An 18,928-nucleotide genomic window follows, 5' to 3' on the forward strand; every position below is an offset into this window, starting at 1 on the left:
GGAGTTGGGAGGGACCTCCAGAGGTCATCTAGCCCAACCCCCGGGCAATGCAGGAATCTGAACCAACGCATCCACGGCAGGTGGCCATCCAACAAACAGGGGGCAAGGCAGGATTTCCATGTCACTTCACGGCGGCTGCAAAGCTCTCACCGCCGAAGAAAAGGCAGCCGCAGGTGCGGAAGTCAGCGCGATTCTCCGCGCCGCAAGCCGCCCTGGGGTCTTGGGCTGAGAGGCGGCGTCTCGTAAGTTCAGACACGGATTGAGACCCGTCAGAGGCGACGGAGAGCCCAGGCGCGCTGCAGGAAGCCCGTTCAGTCCGGGGCTGGCTTGGATGCGCGCCCCGGGGCTCCGCGGGAGGCGGCGCTGAGCGCTTCTGCGCGCGTCCTATCAGAGGGCGGGGCGTGTTTCTTTGCGCGCGCTCGGGGCGGGGCGCGGAGCGAAGTCTGTCGCCGTCGGGGAAGGTGCGCAGCGCGGCGACCTCGCGTTTTCCGTGACCGTGGAGAGACGGTGGGTGCGGGTGCCTCAAGTCCCGGGGGAGTCGGCGGGGGCCTCCCACCTCTTTCCCCTTCGCGCAGAAAAGGGCTGCTTGGCGGCGCCTCCCCCCCCCCCCAGCCTCCCGCTCACTTGCGCGCAGTGGCGTAGCGTGGGAGGTGCAGGGGGGCCGGGCGCACCGGGCGCAACATCTGGGGTTTAGGGTTAGGGGGCGCAAATCCACGGGTCAGGGGGCGCAAATTACTTGCCTTGCCCCGGGTGCTGACAACCCACGCTACGCCACTGCTTGCGCGACTCGCCGCAAGATCCCCTCGGGGACCTTTGCCGCGAGTGGGAAGGGGCGCAAACGCGTCGCTGGAAAAGGAGCCCCGGCTGGCTGCTGCGTGCGCCGGGGCTCCGCGGGGGCTGGAGGGCCGCCTTGCGCGCCTTGGCTGGGGAAGCGCCCTTGCCCGGAGTGGGAGCTGCTTGCCCAACGAACCTGTCCGATTGCGCAGTCCGTGGAAGTTGGACTCGGGCGCTGCCTTGCATAAGTAGCGATTACCTGCTTATGAAAGCAATGGCACGAGAGGCAGTGAACGTGTCAACAGGCCCATAAACCAGCTGCTCCTTCTTGTATCTAAGCACCCCTTGTAGCTTTCTTTGTGCAGGGTCAAAGTTTATTTACATTGACCAAAGACAGTTCCCGTATCCAGTCAGAGAGAGAAAAGGGAACGTTTTTAGCAGCAGCAACCTCTCTTTTAAAGGTAAAGGGACCCCTGACCATTAGGTCCAGTCGTGGCCGACTCTGGGGTTGTGGCGCTCATCTCGCTTTACTGGCCGAGGGAGCCAGCGTACAGCTTCTGGGTCATGTGGCCAGCAGGACTAAGTCGCTTCTGGCGAACCAGAGCAGCTCACGGAAACACAGTTTACCTTCCCACCGGAGTGGTACCTATTTATCTACTTGCACTTTGACGTGTTTTCGTATTGCTAGGTTGGCAGGAGAAGGGACCGAACAACGGGCGCTCACCCTGTCGTGCGGATTCGAACTGCCGACCTTCTAATCAGCAAGTCCTAGGCTTTGTGGTTTAACCCACAGCACCAGGAGCTGTTAATGTACACTGAGAGGATGGCCTACACTGGCTCTGTTATCCTCCACAAGTAACTTTTGAAGGATTTCTTCTTTTTTGAAAAGGCATTTGCTTTGAATGATTTTTGGGTTTGCTTACAGAACATTGCATGTTAAGATGGCATCTGTCAGTGATCGGGAAAAGGTCAGCTCTTGGAACACTTTGGTGCTCCCAGACCTACCCAGCGGACCGCTGGATGCCTACCGGAAGAAAGCATCCTTCAGCTGGAAAGAGATGGCACTCTTCGTAGAGGAAGAAGATCTCCTCCGTTTTAAAGTAAGGCTTAGAATAATATTTCTTTAAAAGCGATGTTGCAAATTAAACACAATCTGTCATAACCCCCCTTAAAGTATCCAATATGTACCATTAAATTCTGGTTCCTGGGGGGTTAGGGTTAAGGGATTCACATGGCCAGGGACCTTTTCTTGGGTCAAGAGAGCCATGATCCTTGATAAACAGGGATTTGAGGTGTTTTTGTTTTTGTCAGTGTAAATGGCCGTCCAGTAAGTTACTTTACATTTTGATAGGACTGTGCATGATGTTCATGCTTAAAGGGTTTTCCATCTAGGACTGGGTAAAAACAATATTCTCAAAAATATTGGAAGCCTTTTGAGGAGGGGATAGATTTCTTCTGTATTGTGTTTTTGATCTGGAGGAAAACCTCACAATTATATTGGTATAAAATTGAAATTATGCACTTCTTTATCAGATCCAAACTTCTACTGCTTTTAGTGCAGTACATGAAATGCAATATCTATAATAATGATTCAAAGAGCTTTTAATCAGTGAGGCAACATTTGGATGTGAACTTATGTAATATTGCTTTTAAGATGGTTGACATTTATTAAGTTTTAAACGGCTTCCTGATTGTCCTTGTACATTTCTTATGGCATAGGGAAATGACTAAATGTGTTAATATATAAAATATGAATACTTCAGTTCAATGATAAATTCAAATCTGACGTTCAACTATTCTGATGTGTTTCTTCCATGAAGAGCAGAATATTCTCGGCTCTTGAAAATGACCCTCTCTTTGCTCGTCACACTGGAGAAGAATTACCTCTTGAGAAATACCGTGAACTAACCTTCCTCCGCTGTAGGAAACTCTTTGAATATGATTTTCTACGGCTAGAAGACATAATTGAGAAACCATTAAAAGTTGTAGCGGTGATTACTTGCCTGGGGATGTATGACTGGTCTCTAGGAGCCAAATATTTGCTAAATTCCCAGGTATGTACAATGCAGGTGTAAGCTCTTTTATAGATTTCCTTAAAGACTCAAGCCTACTAGCAAAGCATTCCATTTTTATTTTGGATAAATATTTTTGGAGATTTCATCTGAGCTGCTCTATGTACGCTTTTGATTTAGAGGCTACAGTGGCTTGACACTTTTTTCACGTGGTAATTGTAGTGAAAACTTCATTGCTTGAACATACACCCTCCACAATAGTCTATTGATATTTGTTTTTAATTTCTTTTTGCTTTTAAATTGCTTTTCACTTATTATTATTTCACTTATTATTACAGTCATACCTCTAGTTGCGTTCGCTTCATGTTGTGGATTTTGGGATTGCGAACGTGGCAAACCTGGAAGTGTATACACAGCGTTCTGTGCGCTTCACACATGCGCAGAAGCACCCTATTGCACTCTGCACTTGCGCAGAAGCGCTGCTCTAGTTGCGGACTTTTTGGGGTGCGAATGGCACCCTGAAATGGATCGTGTCCGCAACTAGAAGTACCACTGTATCATTATTAGTAGTATTGAATTTATATACCGCCCTATACCCGGAGGTCTCAGGGTGGTTTTAGAATGTTATTCTTGTTGGAAAACTAGCCCCCTCGGGAGAGGCTGGCCTCTCTCCCCGCTCCCGGAGCTTGTTTACCGGTGATCTTCCTCTGGCTGGCATCCCAGACAGACCAGGGAGATCTTGATAGGCGACATCTCCCAGTGGGGAAGATGCACACCCCCTTCTCCCTTCTCCCCTTTCACAGGGGAAAGAAGAATAGTCAGAAAGTCCTTTTACATCTTGTTTATTTCTGACTGTACAACTCTACAGAAAACATTCCCGATCAGTTCAAACTTCTCCAAGTAAGTGACTCAGACTTCCTTTACAAACGCAACAGGAAGGTCTCATATTACACACGGAACAAAGCCTTGTGTATCCCGTGAACTGCCTGGAAGATTCTTTCCCAGGACTAGCCACATCATGGGATGTAAACAAGCTGCCAGTTTGCAGCTGCAATGTACTCATATTGTAACATCCTCCCCCATATGAATCAACGTTAGCTGCGAACAAAGCTTCATCCAGAGAAGAAAACAAACAGTTGTTATACACGTAACAATCCCCTGTTGTTTCAGTTCCACCTTTGGAACTACCTGCCACTGGTTTCACCAGTGTAACTCTCTGGTTGTCTGTTTTCCAAGGAATGAGTGCTTCTGCATTACCTTGGGTAGGGAAAGTTGTGTTGCGCTCAGTAACTCCCAGTTGTGTCTTTGTCTCTGACTTAGACACACCTTTAACTTGTCTAGAGTTGTCAACAATAGTAACACATGCAACAGCAGAGTTAGCAAACTCTTGAGAATACCTTTTTGGTGGTACGCCCTTTGTGATTCTCTCAGACCTGCGTATGAGGTGCTGATCCTGTTTGCTGACTGGTTTATCCTCAGGACCTTTTGGAGAACCACGCCCAACAGTAAATAGTGGTTCAGTTCACTTCTAGTTCAGCCTTAACCTGTGTAGGTGCTACGATATGAGAACAACGCAGCTGCAAACTGGCAGCTTGGTGAAAACATCACATGATGTGGCTAGCTGTGGGAAAGAATCTTCCCGGAAGTTCACAGGCTTCACAAAGCTTTGTTCAGTGTGTAATATGAGACCTTCCTGTTGCGTATGTAAAGGAAGTCTGTGTCACTTGCTCGATGGAGACTGAGCAGATCGGTCATGTTTTTGTACAGCTATAAAGTCAGAAATAAACTGTAGAGATGTAGACTTTCTGACTATCTCCTTTCTCTTGCTGGCATGCAAGGAGGGAGGGGGTGTGCACCTTCCGAGCTGGAAGATGTCACCTATCAAGATCTACCCTGGACTTGCGGGGATGCCAGCCAGGGAGATTGCCGGTAAACAAGTTCCCGGGAGCCTGGGAGAGTTGCCAGCCTCTCCCGAGGGGGCTAGTTTTCCAACAGTAGGTCTAGACATTGTGTGAGAACTCCTCTCAATGACTGTGTCAACAGAACTCTCTGAGCTTTCTGTGTCACTCTCAGTACCAGAATAATCAGAATTATCATCTGAACTGTTATCAGTAGGAAATGTGTGAAAAAACCTCTCTCTCCTGTCCAGGAGTGTTCTCTAGAAACTTTGTGAGAATCACCTCACCAGATTCAGACAAAATTACTCTGTAGAGACCCTTTTCATAACCCACAAAAATGCCTTTGGCATTCTTAACCCCCTGTGGAGTTTCAGTACGGACGTGAGATCCAAAAACCTTAAAATGTGTTACAAAAGGTTTCCTATGGAAGAGCTCCTCAAAAGGAGAACTTTCCATACCTTTTGAAACCTTTCTTACCCAAGTGTAACAGAAAGAAGATAAAGATTCAGACCAAAACTCATGTGGCAAATGTGAACTCAGCAATTGTGCCTTCATGCCATTTTGCAACTTTTTGTTTACCTTTACAGAAATACTCTTGTTCCATGAAGTTTCAGAAACAGCAACCTTATGCTCTATCCCTTGCTTCTTAAGGAAATCCTGAAAATCCTGTAAAAGGAAAATTGGCTTTTCATCTGTGAAAAGATAATCAATATTAGCATTATGAACATTTTTAACCTTGTCACAAAACTCCTGAAACCTTGCTAAGGCTTCTTTTGGTGATTTCAATACATATACCCATACATATTGAGAATAATGATCAACACATACAAGATAGTATTTTGCATTGCCTCTAGATGGTGCTAGAGGACCAATTACATCAGCATACACTCGCTGAAAAACACTGGTTATCTTTGCAGCCTTCTTATCCTTGGATACACCTGCAAGAGAAAACATTTTAGTATCACATTCAGTGCACATTCTGTAATCTGACTTATCAAAAATCAATAGATACAGTCCATCTTTCTCTCTGGCAGAAAGAAACAGCTCTCCGTCTTTAAAGATTTTGCAACTCTCCTTATCATAGGACAACACCAGTCCTTTCTTTGTCATCTGAGAAACACTCAGCAGATTGAACTTTAAATCAGGAACATAATACACATTGTTTATAGTCAAGTTCAGGCTTTCCAGATAAACAGCTCCAAACCCGGTCGCTTCAATCTCTTGACCATTGGCTTGTTTCACAGTGAAGCTTTGCTTCTCAAACGTAGAAAACAATTCCCTGCGTGATGCTAGGTGCTGGGTGCAGCCCGTGTCCAGAATAAACGCATTTTCAACTAATGAAGAGGCTCCCGGCGATATTAAAGCCTTTGCTGGTCTTGCCTTTGACTTGGCATGACCTTTGCTTGAAGCCTCAGGCTTTGCAGAGCTCCCTTTAGCTCCTTTTTGCTGACGTGGCCTTTTACAGTTCTTCTGAATATGCCCTGGCTGGCCACAATTGTAACAACGAACAACATTCAGAGCTACAGCTTGCTCCTCAGTGGCAACCACAGTGGGGGTGCTTGAACTCCGAACTTCACTCCCCCTGTCAGCAACAGCTATTGCAGCAAGGCGGTCTCTCTCATTAAGAACCACAGAACAAATTCTCTCCACCGTGAGATCCCGGGCAGGTAGAGAACCCAATTGACTTGCAACTGTTTTGTACGTACAGTTCAAACTGTTAATTATCATGAAGCAAAATATTTCTTCCTGAAGAGGGAAATTGCGTTGCGCCATCTGCTGGCGTAAGAATTTCATCTCTGTCAAATGCACTTGGACATCACCATCAGGTGCTAGTCGCATGTTTGTGAGCTTTTCAAAGCACAGCAGCGCTGTGCCTGCGGCATCCTTTTGATGGATTTGCTGTAGCGTTTCCCAAATCTCGTGTGCAAATTGCAAATCTGCTATATGCACAAGCTGATCATCAGAGACACACAAAATAATAGCCGACCTGGCTTTCACATTCTGAGAATTCCGAGCTACTGTGGGTGCAGCTGGAACGGGATTTTTAATCACTCCAAATACTCTCTGACTCTGAAGCAGGGCTTTCATTTTCACAGACCATGAGGAATAATTGTCATTAGTTAGGGGAGGTGGATAAGGTAAACCTGCCCCTTTCTTGGCATCCATCTTGATTCCAAGTTACAGCTTTCAGCTACGTGCTGAAAAATCCAAAAGTCTATGAGCTGTTTACAAGCTGCAAGCACCTGGCAGCTAGCTCAGCTTGGAAAGTCTCTTCCAACAGCCTGCGAGACAGCAAGCTAACGCTGAAAAATCCAACAGCTTTTTTTTTTCCAGCTTCTGAGCTTTTTACTGCTCTGGCTTGCTTCACTCTTTCCTTTGAAGCTAATGAGCCCATAAATCAGCCCGTAAAGTACTCACGACTTGTTGGCAGGCAGTGGCAGTTTTATCAGCTCCCCTGGAATGCTTGGTATGTGGCCTTCTCTCCGCTCTGTTTTAATCCGAAAACAGGAGCCTCTCTGAGCGAACCGGAGAACTTTCAATCCGCGTTCACCATCAGCCATAAATCAGCAACTGTCAGGGGTCCGTGGAACGTCGCTTATCAGCAAAAAACGCCTCCACCGGTGCTCCAGCCGTCCTTAGCCGTTACTTCGTAGCCACCATCCGCGTGCTACCACTTGTTGCACAACCAGTGTCCATCGGTTCTGCTACCACTTGTTGTAAAACTAGCCCCCTCGGGAGAGGCTGGCCTCTCTCCCCGCTCCCGGAGCTTGTTTACCGGTGATCTTCCTCTGGCTGGCATCCCAGACAAACCAGGGAGATCTTGATAGGCCACATCTCCCAGTGGGGAAGATGCACACCCCCTTCTCCCTTCTCCCCTTTCACAGGGGAAAGAAGAATAGTCAGAAAGTCCTTTTACATCTTGTTTATTTCTGACTGTACAACTCTACAGAAAACATGCCCGATCAGTTCAAACTTCTCCAAGTAAGTGACTCAGACTTCCTTTACAAACGCAACAGGAAGGTCTCATATTACACACGGAACAAAGCCTTGTGTATCCCGTGAACTGCCTGGAAGATTCTTTCCCAGGACTAGCCACATCATGGGATGTAAACAAGCTGCCAGTTTGCAGCTGCGATGTACTCATATTGTAACAATTCTTTGGTTTTACGGTATATTTTTATATGGTTGTAAACCATTGTGATATGTTTTTATGATACAGTGGTATATAAACATTTTTATAAATAAATAAATTTATAAAACTGGTATCAGAATTATAAACCATTATCTCATCATGTCATCTAATCATCTGACTGTGAGAAATGATTAAACTACTGTTTCTCTACTTTTATTTAAACCATTTCCCTGTGTTGATACAGAGCTAGGTCAGATTCTGATTGAAGCTAACAGAATTGCACTGTCTCCTTTGGGTTTAAGCTAAGCTGGTTTTTGTCATACAGGGAGCAAAGCAGACAGTCTACAAAACCTCCTAGTCGCTTACAGCAGTGATCTGAGCTGGCCAAGAAACCTTTAGGGTTAAGAAGGACCTAATGGTGTAAAGAGTATGTAGCATCTTCCTAAAGTTCTCCCTTTTGGACAGACACGGATGGTGCCACACAGGCAGAATTCCCACCTGACATTCCACCTGACAAACCCTTTTAAACAAGTAGTATCATTATTCTGACACCAGTGGGCAGCAACACAAAAGTCCTGATGAATAGGAAGAACAAACTCTCCCCAGCTTCCCATTAGGAGGAGGAGGCAGGATGGGAAGACCTGAAACATGGTATGTCTCCTGGTATGTCCCACAGAGGACCTTATGGTCTTCAAACAAAAACATATTGGAGGTCCGGGGCCACAGGGAGGTTACGCTGGCCTCAACCAGAGCCAGGGCTTTTTGGCTGTGGCCCTGATCTGGTGGAACACTGTCACAAGAGACTAGGGCCCTGCGGGACTTGACATCTTTCCGCAGGGCCTGCAAGACAGAGCTGTTCCACCAGGCCTTACCCTCCTTTGGTAATCCTCACAGAACTCTAGCCCAATGGTTGCCCTTAATTTGATTTGAACTGATTTTATAATGATTTAATTTTGGAATGCTGTATTATTTTACTGTTGTTAGCCGCTCTGAGCCTGGCTTTGGCTGGGGAGGACGGGATATAAATACAATATTATTATTATTATTATTATTATCATTATCATTTTCGTCATCATCATTATGGCAGTGGAAGGATTTACCTCTATATCCTCACTAGATCTTTACCAGAGCCTTTGCGTGTCAAAGGTTGAAAACGAACACATTCCATGTTTTATTTTATTGTGATTGTCAAACTTACTCAACAGTTCAATTCAGCCTCATCACCCTTTTGGGATCAACGGATGTGTCCTGGGGACATATTTTATTGGCTCCTGCCCTTCTTTTCATGTTGGGTGTATGATCACATGCATCCTGGGTGTGGCCAACACATCCTTTTGGGATGGAGTGGTTCTGGTCATCTTGAAAGAGACAGTGATACGGCCACTCCTTGAAAAAATCACCCTCGGCCCATTGCCTCGTGACGACTACTGCCCAGTTACAAATACCCCTTTTTTGGAAAATTGATTGAGAGGGTTGTGGGATGGTGGCAAGTGCTCTAGGATGAAACCTGTTCTCTTCACCGGCCTTGAGAAGATATTGTACTATTGCTTAATAATAATCCAGAGATCAAGGAATCATTCATTTTTATTTTCATTATTTCACTTTGCAGCTGAAACCAGGAGGAAAATTATTTTCTTGTAATGAAGTTGTGTTTCCTGATGCAGAATAGCGTAAAATATCACAGAATAGCATTTTCTCCTAGGAAGGGAGCAACTTAACACTTGACTTGTGGTTTGAGCTGTGAGCAGTGATGCTTTTCTATCTCAAATCTTTATTGAACATGTCATTTTGACCCCTTCCTCTACTTTAACAAAAATATTTTTACTATTTATCATTTACATCAGCTAATTGTCTTTAATGTTTACAGGTGTTCAAAAGTGCAATTGAGAGTTCTGGCTCAAAAAGACATGAAGAATTTATTAAAGATAATGAAAATATGAAGGTACTCTTTAAACTACCTAAATCAATCTTTGCTTTAAAATACCAGTATATATACTGCCACTAATTTTGAGTTAATGGTGTTTCTAAAAACAAGATTATTAGCTACGTATACTAATGAAGCAATACCTGCAAATCTCTTGTAAAATAGTATCTCCTATGGAGTTACTTCATTTTGATTTACTAGTGCTTCTCTGTTTCTGTCGGAAAACCATAATTAAAGTTTCTTACAGTGGAAGGGATGAATTATCTGGATCAGTTTGCTTATTCATCATTTATGAAACTACTGCAGGATCTTCACTAATATCTAATACAAATTTATAAGGCAGTAGTTCAAGAAGTGCCTTGCAGCATCAAATCAGCAGAGTGCAGTCCTTCAGCACAAAGCCACAAACATACCTGTCCAAAAGATGCTCACCTTGCTTCAGTTAAGGGTGATGCAGGTAGAAGCAGGATTCCACATTCGTATCCTAAGCTGTATACGTCAATTCTGTGTGCATGACCCCTATTCCCACAACCAAACAGTTTTCAAAAGGTGTGAACTTAGCCAAGGGATGAAGAGCCTGTTGCCATGTAGATGTTGTTGAACTCCAGTTCCCATTAGCACCAGCCAGTGCAACCAGCAGCCAGGGATTATGGGAGTTGTAGTCTGGCAACATATACAGGGCCACAGAATCCCCACCCTGGCATAAAAAAAATGTTCAGAAAGGGAAGTACTGCTTCTCTGAACAGTGGGATTGGAGAAAGCTGATCCTCCTTCTAAAGGACTCTATGCACACTCCTTTGGATAAAGCAAAGAGTTTTATTTTAACTTCTTAAGGAAACTTTTTCATTTTGTGTTTTTTCACTGTTAATACATTGACTAAGCTTTGGATCAGGCATAGGCAAACTTGGCCCTCCAGATGTTTTGGGACTACAATTCCCATCACCCCTGACCACTGGTCCTGTTAGCTAGGGATGATGGGAGTTGTAGTCCCACAACATCTGGAGAGCTGAGTTTGCCTATGCCTGCTTTGGATTTTGCTTGTTGCTGTGGTGACCTGGTGTTAACATTTACCTTTTGACTTGATCCTAAACGTTTACACCTGTGAATTGTGATATAAACACTGAGCTCAGATAGGTGGGAGGAGAGGGAAAGGAGGAACTGCCCTGAGATTTGCAGATGAAGGGCGGTATCCAAATTTAATAAATGGCTAAAAAATGATAAATATAGTGCATTTCAGGGCTCACTTTAGAGCTGCTGCAGCCTCACAATAGCCATGCGTGGCCACCTGTCCCTAACCCAACATCATATGGTGCCAGGTGTGGGACAAGCACAGCCGTGGCTTCAAAGGAAAAATCAGGAGGCAGATGACAATCCAGATAATTCATTTGTGTTACGATGCTGCCCTGCTGCCCACTTCTTCCAGGCAGGACCAGTTCCAATCAGGAACTTTTGACAGTAGCTGTAATCCTTGCCGAAAGAAGGATGCTGGCATTGCACTGGGTGCCAAATTTAAACAGCCTCCTAATGCAAGCCGTGCAGCTTCCAGAAGGGATCAAAACTTCAGCTGAGAGCTCCTGAGTGGAACTGATCACGCCTGGCATGCATTTCCAGGTGCCACCTGACAGGAGCTTGAAAGATGGGCACACAGTTCAAGAAGGACACTGACAAACTGGAACGTGTCCAGAGGAGGGCAACCAAAATGGTCAAAGGCCTGGAAATGATGCCTTATGAGGAACGGCTAAGGGAGCTGGGCATGTTTAGCCTGGAGAAGAGGAGGTTAAGGGGTGATATGATAGCCATGTTCAAATATATAAAAGGATGTCACATAGAGGAGGGAGAAAGGTTGTTTTCTGCTGCTCCAGAGAAGCGGACACGGAGCAATGGATCCAAACGACAAGAAAGAAGATTCCACCTAAAGATTAGGAAGAACTTCCTGACAGTAAGAGCTGTTCGACAGTGGAATTTGCTGCCAAGGAGTGTGGTGGAGTCTCCTACTTTGGAGGTCTTTAAGCAGAGGCTTGACAACCATATGTCAGGAGTGCTCTGATGGTGTTTCCTGCTTGGCAGGGGGTTGGACTCGATGGCCCTTGTGGTCTCTTCCAACTCTATGATTCTATGATTCTACACCCCACACCTGTCAAATGCAGCCTCCAGAGGGTTGGCACCTCCTTGTCCTAGCCTGCCAGAGGAGATGCCCTTTCCCAAAGGGCAGCCGCTGGTCAGTGGGTGACCTCTACCCGGCTGCAGGGCAGTGTGCCCACTCTGAATCATTTAAGGACTAGACTTTGAAGCTCACAGATGAACATCTTTAAGTTTGTAAGCTGGAGCTCCAGGGCAGCTCTTTCACAACAGAGATCCCCCATTGCCCTAATGTTTACGCCACCCTGGTTTGAATCATACAAGTTCTTACTCAGTTTGTGTCTTTTGTCTCCAGAACTTTGGATGTTTTGCTCTGACTGAATTAAGCCATGGCAGCAATACCAAGAACATGCGGACTACAGCTAGATATGACCCGACTACTCAAGTTAGTAGCAGTGCCCTGTAAAGTTCTCTAATATTCTTCACTTAATTTTTTATTAAAATAGGACATTGTACTTCTGAACCCAGGTACTCTAATCTTTTCTATACAGTGGACCTGCAACTCACATGTAACCTATTTATATGATCACAAACGTAGGCTCAGGTCCAATGAATGAATGAATGAGGCACAGGAGAATTCCAACCTGGAAAGAGCTTTTTTTAGTCCTTTGCCTTGATGGCTAGGCTCTGAGAAGATGGTACAAGGGCCCTGAGATGCTTCCGGAGCCCTTGTGCAGTAAGCAGGGCGGAGGGCAAAGCCTGATCCAGACAGGCCACTGTATTGGGACCTGTCATGGGAAGAGCCCTACCCAACAGCCTCACATTTCTGCTGGTAAATAGTTTGGAAAAGAGCTCCATGACTGTGGTGCAGTGGTAAAAAGAAAAATGCCTCTGTGGCTTTGTTTGAAGCCTTTCTCCTAAAATGTATGTATTGTTTACGCCTGTGAAACTATTTTCCATTGCGTTTCTGTCCTGCTCACTGAGGCTGCAGTCCTGTGGCCATTTAGTTCAGAGAAAGCCCTGCTGAACGCCAAGTAGACAGGGGTTGTGCTGCGACAGCACAGAACAGAGGTTGTCAATAGATTCATCCAACTTCATATTTCAGAGAAGATATACAGTGTGTTTAGAATTTTCTCCCCATCCCCCTCTTATCAACTATGTAGGAATTCATTATTCACTCACCGGATTTTGAAGCAGCAAAGTTCTGGGTTGGCAACATGGGGAAGAATGCAACTCATGCAGTTGTCTACGCACAGCTATATACTCCGGATGGCCAGTGCCATGGATTGCATTCCTTTGTCGTACAGGTGAGAATGAATTCATCTAAATCTAGAATATTGGAATAAGCCAAGAGCTTTTTCATTATCCTGGATCATTGGTGGCATTTGCCTATTACTATTTCCTAGTTGTAAACACTTTTTGTGGAACGGTCACTTGCTAGCCTGGAAATTGCATAAGATCACTCTGGAGTCACTAAAGGGGGGGGGGCGCCTCTTCAGGCAAATATCTTTCTACTGGGTATGAAAGGCTTGCAAGTGCCCTTGCCCTGCTTTGGCCAAGCAGAAAGTAATGTACAACCCAGTGCAATATCTGCATTGCTCCCTCAGTATGCGTTTGGACAGTAAGTTCAGAGACAGTGCAGCTGTAGATGAGCACAGCTCTGGGCTGCTGAGTCCTGTGTTACTTTAGACCCATGAAGATGGGGAGCATCATATGCCCTTGTAGCAGATACAAAAATATTTCTCTGAAGGGCACCTGACAGTGCAATCATACAATGAGCCGTGTACTGAAAGACATTGTGAGCCCCATAGAAGCGCCTGTGGGAAATGTGAAGTTTGTTGTGTATTGGGTTTTAGATCATAGCTATATAATCCAACCAGTTGCATGCATTGAAACAGATGTGCACACTTTTCTAATTAATTGTATAGAGTTCTGAACCGGAACAAAAAGGTGGTTCAATGACTTCTTGTAAATGTTTTAATGGAGGCATTTCTTACAGATCCGAGATCCGAAAACACTTCTTCCCATGCCAGGGGTGTTGGTTGGTGATATAGGTAGAAAACTTGGGCAGAATGGATTAGATAATGGGTAAGTTTGAACCAAAATACTCTGAACTTCAAAGTAATGTTGCAAAAGTTACAAGTCACTTCTGCAGACCTCGAGAACAGAAATCCTAGCATGTGCATCGCACAGTGAAAGGACCTTCAGGTTGATCTGTCCCAGTCTGAGATGGTTCAAGCACATTGCCACATCATTGTGCGCCATTACATGAAAGAGTGGAGAGAAGCTTTGGAATCTCACAGTCATCTCTGCTCCCTCTCAAGGAATGATTGCAAAACCCAAACATTTTTTCAAAGTCAACTAAAAGATAGTCTAAAGAGCAGAAATATTCCAAATTGGAGAGTGATACAATTAATTCAGGATGCAGGTGGTGCTGTGGGTTAAACCGCAGAGCCTAGGGCTGGCCAATCAGAAGGTCAGCGGTTCGAATCCCCACAACAGGGTGAGCTCCCGTTGCTTGGTCCCTGCGCCTGCCAACCTAGCAGTTCAAAAGCACGTCAAGTGCAAGTAGATAAATAGGTACTGCTCCAGCGGGAAGGTAAACGGCGTTTCTGTGCACCGCTCTGGTTCACCAGAAGTGGCTTAGTCATGCTGGCCACATGACCCGGAATGCACAGCCTATTATTGACAAACATTTAACATGTGTTCTAGAAAACCCTCATTTTATAGGTTGGAAGCACTGACTTGAAGAGTCTGGTCCCAAGGATGACCGGCAAAGCTTCAAAACAAATGCAAACCAGATTGTGTGAGGAAGTAAACCAAGACACCGACTGGATTATTTGTGGAATTTACATTCTAGAAAATACGTGTTGCTCACTGTCACTTCCTTGCGTTACACTCACATGTGTATGCACACACACACACACACTCATCACCTGCCAAGAGACAGTTGGATTGTGCTGCACATAGTTTTCCTGATTGCTTCCTTTAAAATGACGCAACTAGTAAGTTGTAGTAGTGGGTACAGCTGTTAATGGGGAACAGTCCCCTCCTGCAATGTTTCCATATTTCCCCCTGAGCCTTCACATCCCCAGGGAGGCCTATAACCAGAACTTGAAATGTAAGAATGATAGAGTTAAGTCACATGGAGCCAACCCGGTGCCTCCAGATGTTGAACTCCCATAGCCCCAGCCACATGACCAGTGGTCAAGGATGACGGAACTCGTAGTGCAACAGGACCTGTTGCCTGCAACTGAAAATGCTCCATGCAGCGTGATCTTCCTAGGAGTCCCCCTGCAGCTGTTATTCTGAAAGGAGAAGCAAACACACTAAATGCATTCATGCATTTAACATCATGTCTGCTCTTGGTTCTGTGAAACTAATAACTGTCTCTGTATTCAGCATTTGATTTATACAGCTCATTGGACGTGCAGGTGTTCTCTCTTAATTCATTCTTTTTGGACTGGCAGCTTTGCAATGTTCCACAATGTCAGGATACCCAAAAGGAACTTGCTGAACCGAACCGGAGATGTCACAGCTGAGGGAGCGTATGCAAGTGCCTTCAAGGTATGAATTGTGCTTAACTAAGTTCCGTGTGCTTAATGCAAAACTTACGTAATTGCACTTGACTAAGGATTCCTTTTATTGCTTAATCTGTTTAGTTCTTCCTCACATGCTCTCCAGAGTTTATCGCAGTATAATTAAGAACATAAACACAATATTATACTTTGAATGTTAACACTTGGTGTACTTGGGGAGAATTTTCTGGGTACAAAATGTTCAAACAAATCCTTAAAGCCTTTCCGCTTATCCTATCTTATTTCTCCAGGATCGCAAGCAGCGCTTAGGAGTTTCTCTTGGTGCTTTGTCCAATGGAAGAGTTATGATTATATCCATGTCTGTGGTCAATTTGAAGCTCGCCATATCAATAGCAATTCGCTTCTCAGCTACCCGGCGCCAATTTGGACCAACAGATGATGAAGAAATACCTGTTCTTGAATACCAAATGCAGGTGAAAATCTAGAGTGCTCCTTAAAAGCCTGAAGTGCCAGATTTTGCACCCAGTGAGACCCCTAATTAAGCATAAGTCTTAGACATAGGCCAGTGGGTCCTCCTTTGAAACATACTCAGAGTCGCAAAGTGATTTCATGCTCTTTATTCAGCTCATAGTGGTGAGGAGGAATGAATGAAAGTCCCCTCACAGTATCTGCTTTATGTACATTATTTACACAATGGGCTGCACATGATTGGCTAATTCCGGAATTCTACTGTAAGCCAATCAGGTTGTGGATTCACTTCTATCTGGAGCAGGATTGGGTGGTTCCTGCCAACCAATCATACTGCTGCATTGTTCTAGGACCAATCAGACTGCTGCATTCTGAATCCTATTGTTCTAGGACCAATCAGACTGCTGCAGTTTGGATCCTATTCAACTCAGTACATAACATCCTTTAACATATAACACCTTAAAAACAAACACCCTTCATGAACAAGGATAACTGTTTTGTTGGAACTGGATGGTGGCTCCTTGTTAAATGAGGAGGGATGCTTTCGTTTTGCTATTTGGAGTTTTAAAAATCCTGGCTCAGAAAAATCCAAAGTAGTGCTTGCGGAGGAGGGCTGCAGGGGCAGAATAAAGCAGGATTGTAATTTTTTTTACATGCCACCGATTTGACTGGGTTGTGCCATCCGCTCTGGGTGGCTTCCAGCAAATTATAAAACCACAGCAAAACACCACACATTAAAAACTTCCCGATACAGGGCTACCTTCAGATGTCTTCTAAAAGTCAGATAATTGTTTATTTCCTTTGACATGTGTGGGAGGGTGTTCCACCGGGCAGGTGCCACTACCAAGAAGGCCCTTTGCCTGGCTCCCTGTAACCTCACTTCTTGCAATGAGGGAACCACCAGAAGGCCCTCAGAGTGATCGATCACTGAAAGAAGGTTAAGAAAATTACCACTTTTACAAAGGGGACAAAAATGTCTCCTCTGTGTGTTTTTAAAGTGTTTTAAAAGGATGTGTATCTCTCAGTTTTTCCTCATGCAAATTTCATTTTTCTTCCAGCAATGGCGCTTGCTGCCGTATTTAGCAGCCACCTATGTCTTAGACCATTTCTCCAAAATGCTGTTCATAAACTCCATGGAATTCCACATAGGCCTCCTCATGAAGGACAAAAGTCCACAGCAGGTAAGGTTTTGTCAGTAATTCTTCGTTATAAGCCATTGCGCGGGAAATGAGTTGGTCCATTATTGGACTGGCAGGATTCAAGCATCCCGCTGTCTGAAGAGTGTACCTATTCTGCTCACCAGAGGGTTCTAAATGCTTCGCAGCCCAGAACATGGCAACTTGCACCCCAATTTCATGATAGGAAAACAGTAACTGTATTGCCAGCTGTGGGAAAATGCACAGCACTGTTACCTTTCTGAATATGAGTAAAACACTCAGTTCTGTATGCACAACAAATTTCACAAATATAGCCTATTGTTTCTTCAGTGCCTTGTTTTTACATATATAAAGGTTTTTTTTTTATTAATGCGAAATCAAAAATACAGTTAATGAAGTACATAATCAAAGTTACACAACATAGGAGCAGTACAAAGGTTGTATTTTCCAAATAAATAGTGAGAAGATAATGCAGTAAAGAACACATCATGAAAGCCAAATTTTATTATTCGTTTGGGGAAGAGCATCTTGTCATATCTGAATTACATTTTAATTAACTGTGAAACAGGTTGTTTATTTTTGTTTATCTTTAAACATTTTAAATTGTTCGTAATGATACATTTAATATTCTTGTAAACTGCCTAGAGGTTTTACTGTATTACAATCAAGCGGTATCTAGATTTTGTTAAATAAAAGAAATAGTTGAAACATGTTAGTCTTGGTTTACCTCAGCTGAATCTCCTCCTCTTTTACATTCCTTCTGTTTTTCCCTCATGCATCTTTCATTTATTCTTTAAAACACATCACTTGTAAGCATGAAGGAGGGGCACTGTTGTTGCTAGGGTTATAATTTCTTTTAACTGCATCTATAAATTTAATAGTACAGTAATTTTACAGTTGAGCCCTTTGGGGGGGGGGAGGTGTTGCATGTTCTAAACTGGAACGTGTCCAGAGGAGGGCAACCAAAATGGTCAAAGGCCTGGAAACGATGCCTTATGAGGAACAGCTAAGGGAGCTGGGCATGTTTAGCCTGGAGAAGAGGAGGTTAAGGGGTGATATGATAGCCATGTTCAAATATATAAAAGGATGTCACATAGAGGAGGGAGAAAGGTTGTTTTCTGCTGCTCCAGAACTTCCTGACAGTAAGAGCTGTTCGACAGTGGAATTTGCTGCCAAGGAGTGTGGTGGAGTCTCCTACTTTGGAGGTCTTTAAGCAGAGGCTTGACAACCATATGTCAGGAGTGCTCTGATGGTGTTTCCTGCTTGTCAGGGGGTTGGACTCGATGACCCTTGTGGTCTCTTCCAACTCTAGGATTCTATGATTCTATGAAATGCACAGGCACTGAGGTGTATTCTCTAAAGAGCAGGAAATTGCTAGTATGTTTGTTGGTAATCCTGCTTGTGCAGTTCCCACAGTTGTTGGCAGTGCTTTTTTTTCTAAAATAATGTTTAGGGGTACTCTCATTTTCCTACTCATATTGAAATACTGCCCCTCATTGAGGCCAAACTTAGATTCACAAAATGTTGAAGGGTATGTGTACCCCCAGTCCCCCCCCCCCCGAAAAAAGCACTGGTTGTTGGTAACGCAGAAGCCTGCGCAAAGAGGCTTAGAGTTGAGCATTTACGTCAGGGGTTGGCAACCTAAGGCCCATGGACCACAAGCAGCCCACAGGGGTTGTTTAACTGGCCCACGAGCCGAACCGAGCCGCTCGCTTGGCGAGTTCCCGCGTGCTGCGCTAAACCAGCATGGGGCGGGGAGTTTCTTTCACATTGCTGGAAATTATGTCTGCGCATGCGCAGACGCTGGAAATCACGTCTGTGCAGATGCTGAAAATCGCGGGTGCGCACCCACACGATCCAGCCCACAGAGGGATCTCCGCTGGAGTGAACCAGCCCAGGTGAGGTAAACCTTGCCAACCCCTGATTTACGTCCTTGGCCTCTGC

At 44.8% G+C, this 18,928-nt stretch overlaps 1 protein-coding gene and 1 long non-coding RNA gene across 2 annotated transcripts in view; both read left to right on the top strand.

The window, feature by feature from the left end:
• Positions 1–47: 47 nt before the first annotated feature.
• The window catches only part of ACOX3 (acyl-CoA oxidase 3, pristanoyl), a gene marked incomplete at its 5' end in the record, with an annotated part of 28,075 nt that continues 9,194 nt past the window's right edge, over positions 48–18,928 (top strand). Inside the window, 12 exon segments of the mRNA XM_082238532.1 lie at positions 48–123; positions 126–179; positions 182–242; positions 1,700–1,874; positions 2,595–2,828; positions 9,685–9,759; positions 12,176–12,265; positions 12,984–13,127; positions 13,820–13,908; positions 15,291–15,387; positions 15,650–15,832; positions 16,886–17,008. Of these exon segments, the coding sequence (XP_082094658.1) occupies positions 48–123; positions 126–179; positions 182–242; positions 1,700–1,874; positions 2,595–2,828; positions 9,685–9,759; positions 12,176–12,265; positions 12,984–13,127; positions 13,820–13,908; positions 15,291–15,387; positions 15,650–15,832; positions 16,886–17,008 (1,401 nt within the window).
• On the top strand, positions 17,015–18,538 carry LOC309541159. Its single transcript, XR_014223653.1, has 2 exons — positions 17,015–17,928; positions 18,324–18,538. It is a non-coding gene; the product is annotated as an uncharacterized lncRNA (long non-coding RNA).

This window comes from Podarcis vaucheri, assembly GCF_965113315.1.
Source record: "Podarcis vaucheri genome assembly, chromosome: 9".
NCBI classification, from domain to species: Eukaryota; Metazoa; Chordata; class Lepidosauria; order Squamata; family Lacertidae; genus Podarcis; species Podarcis vaucheri.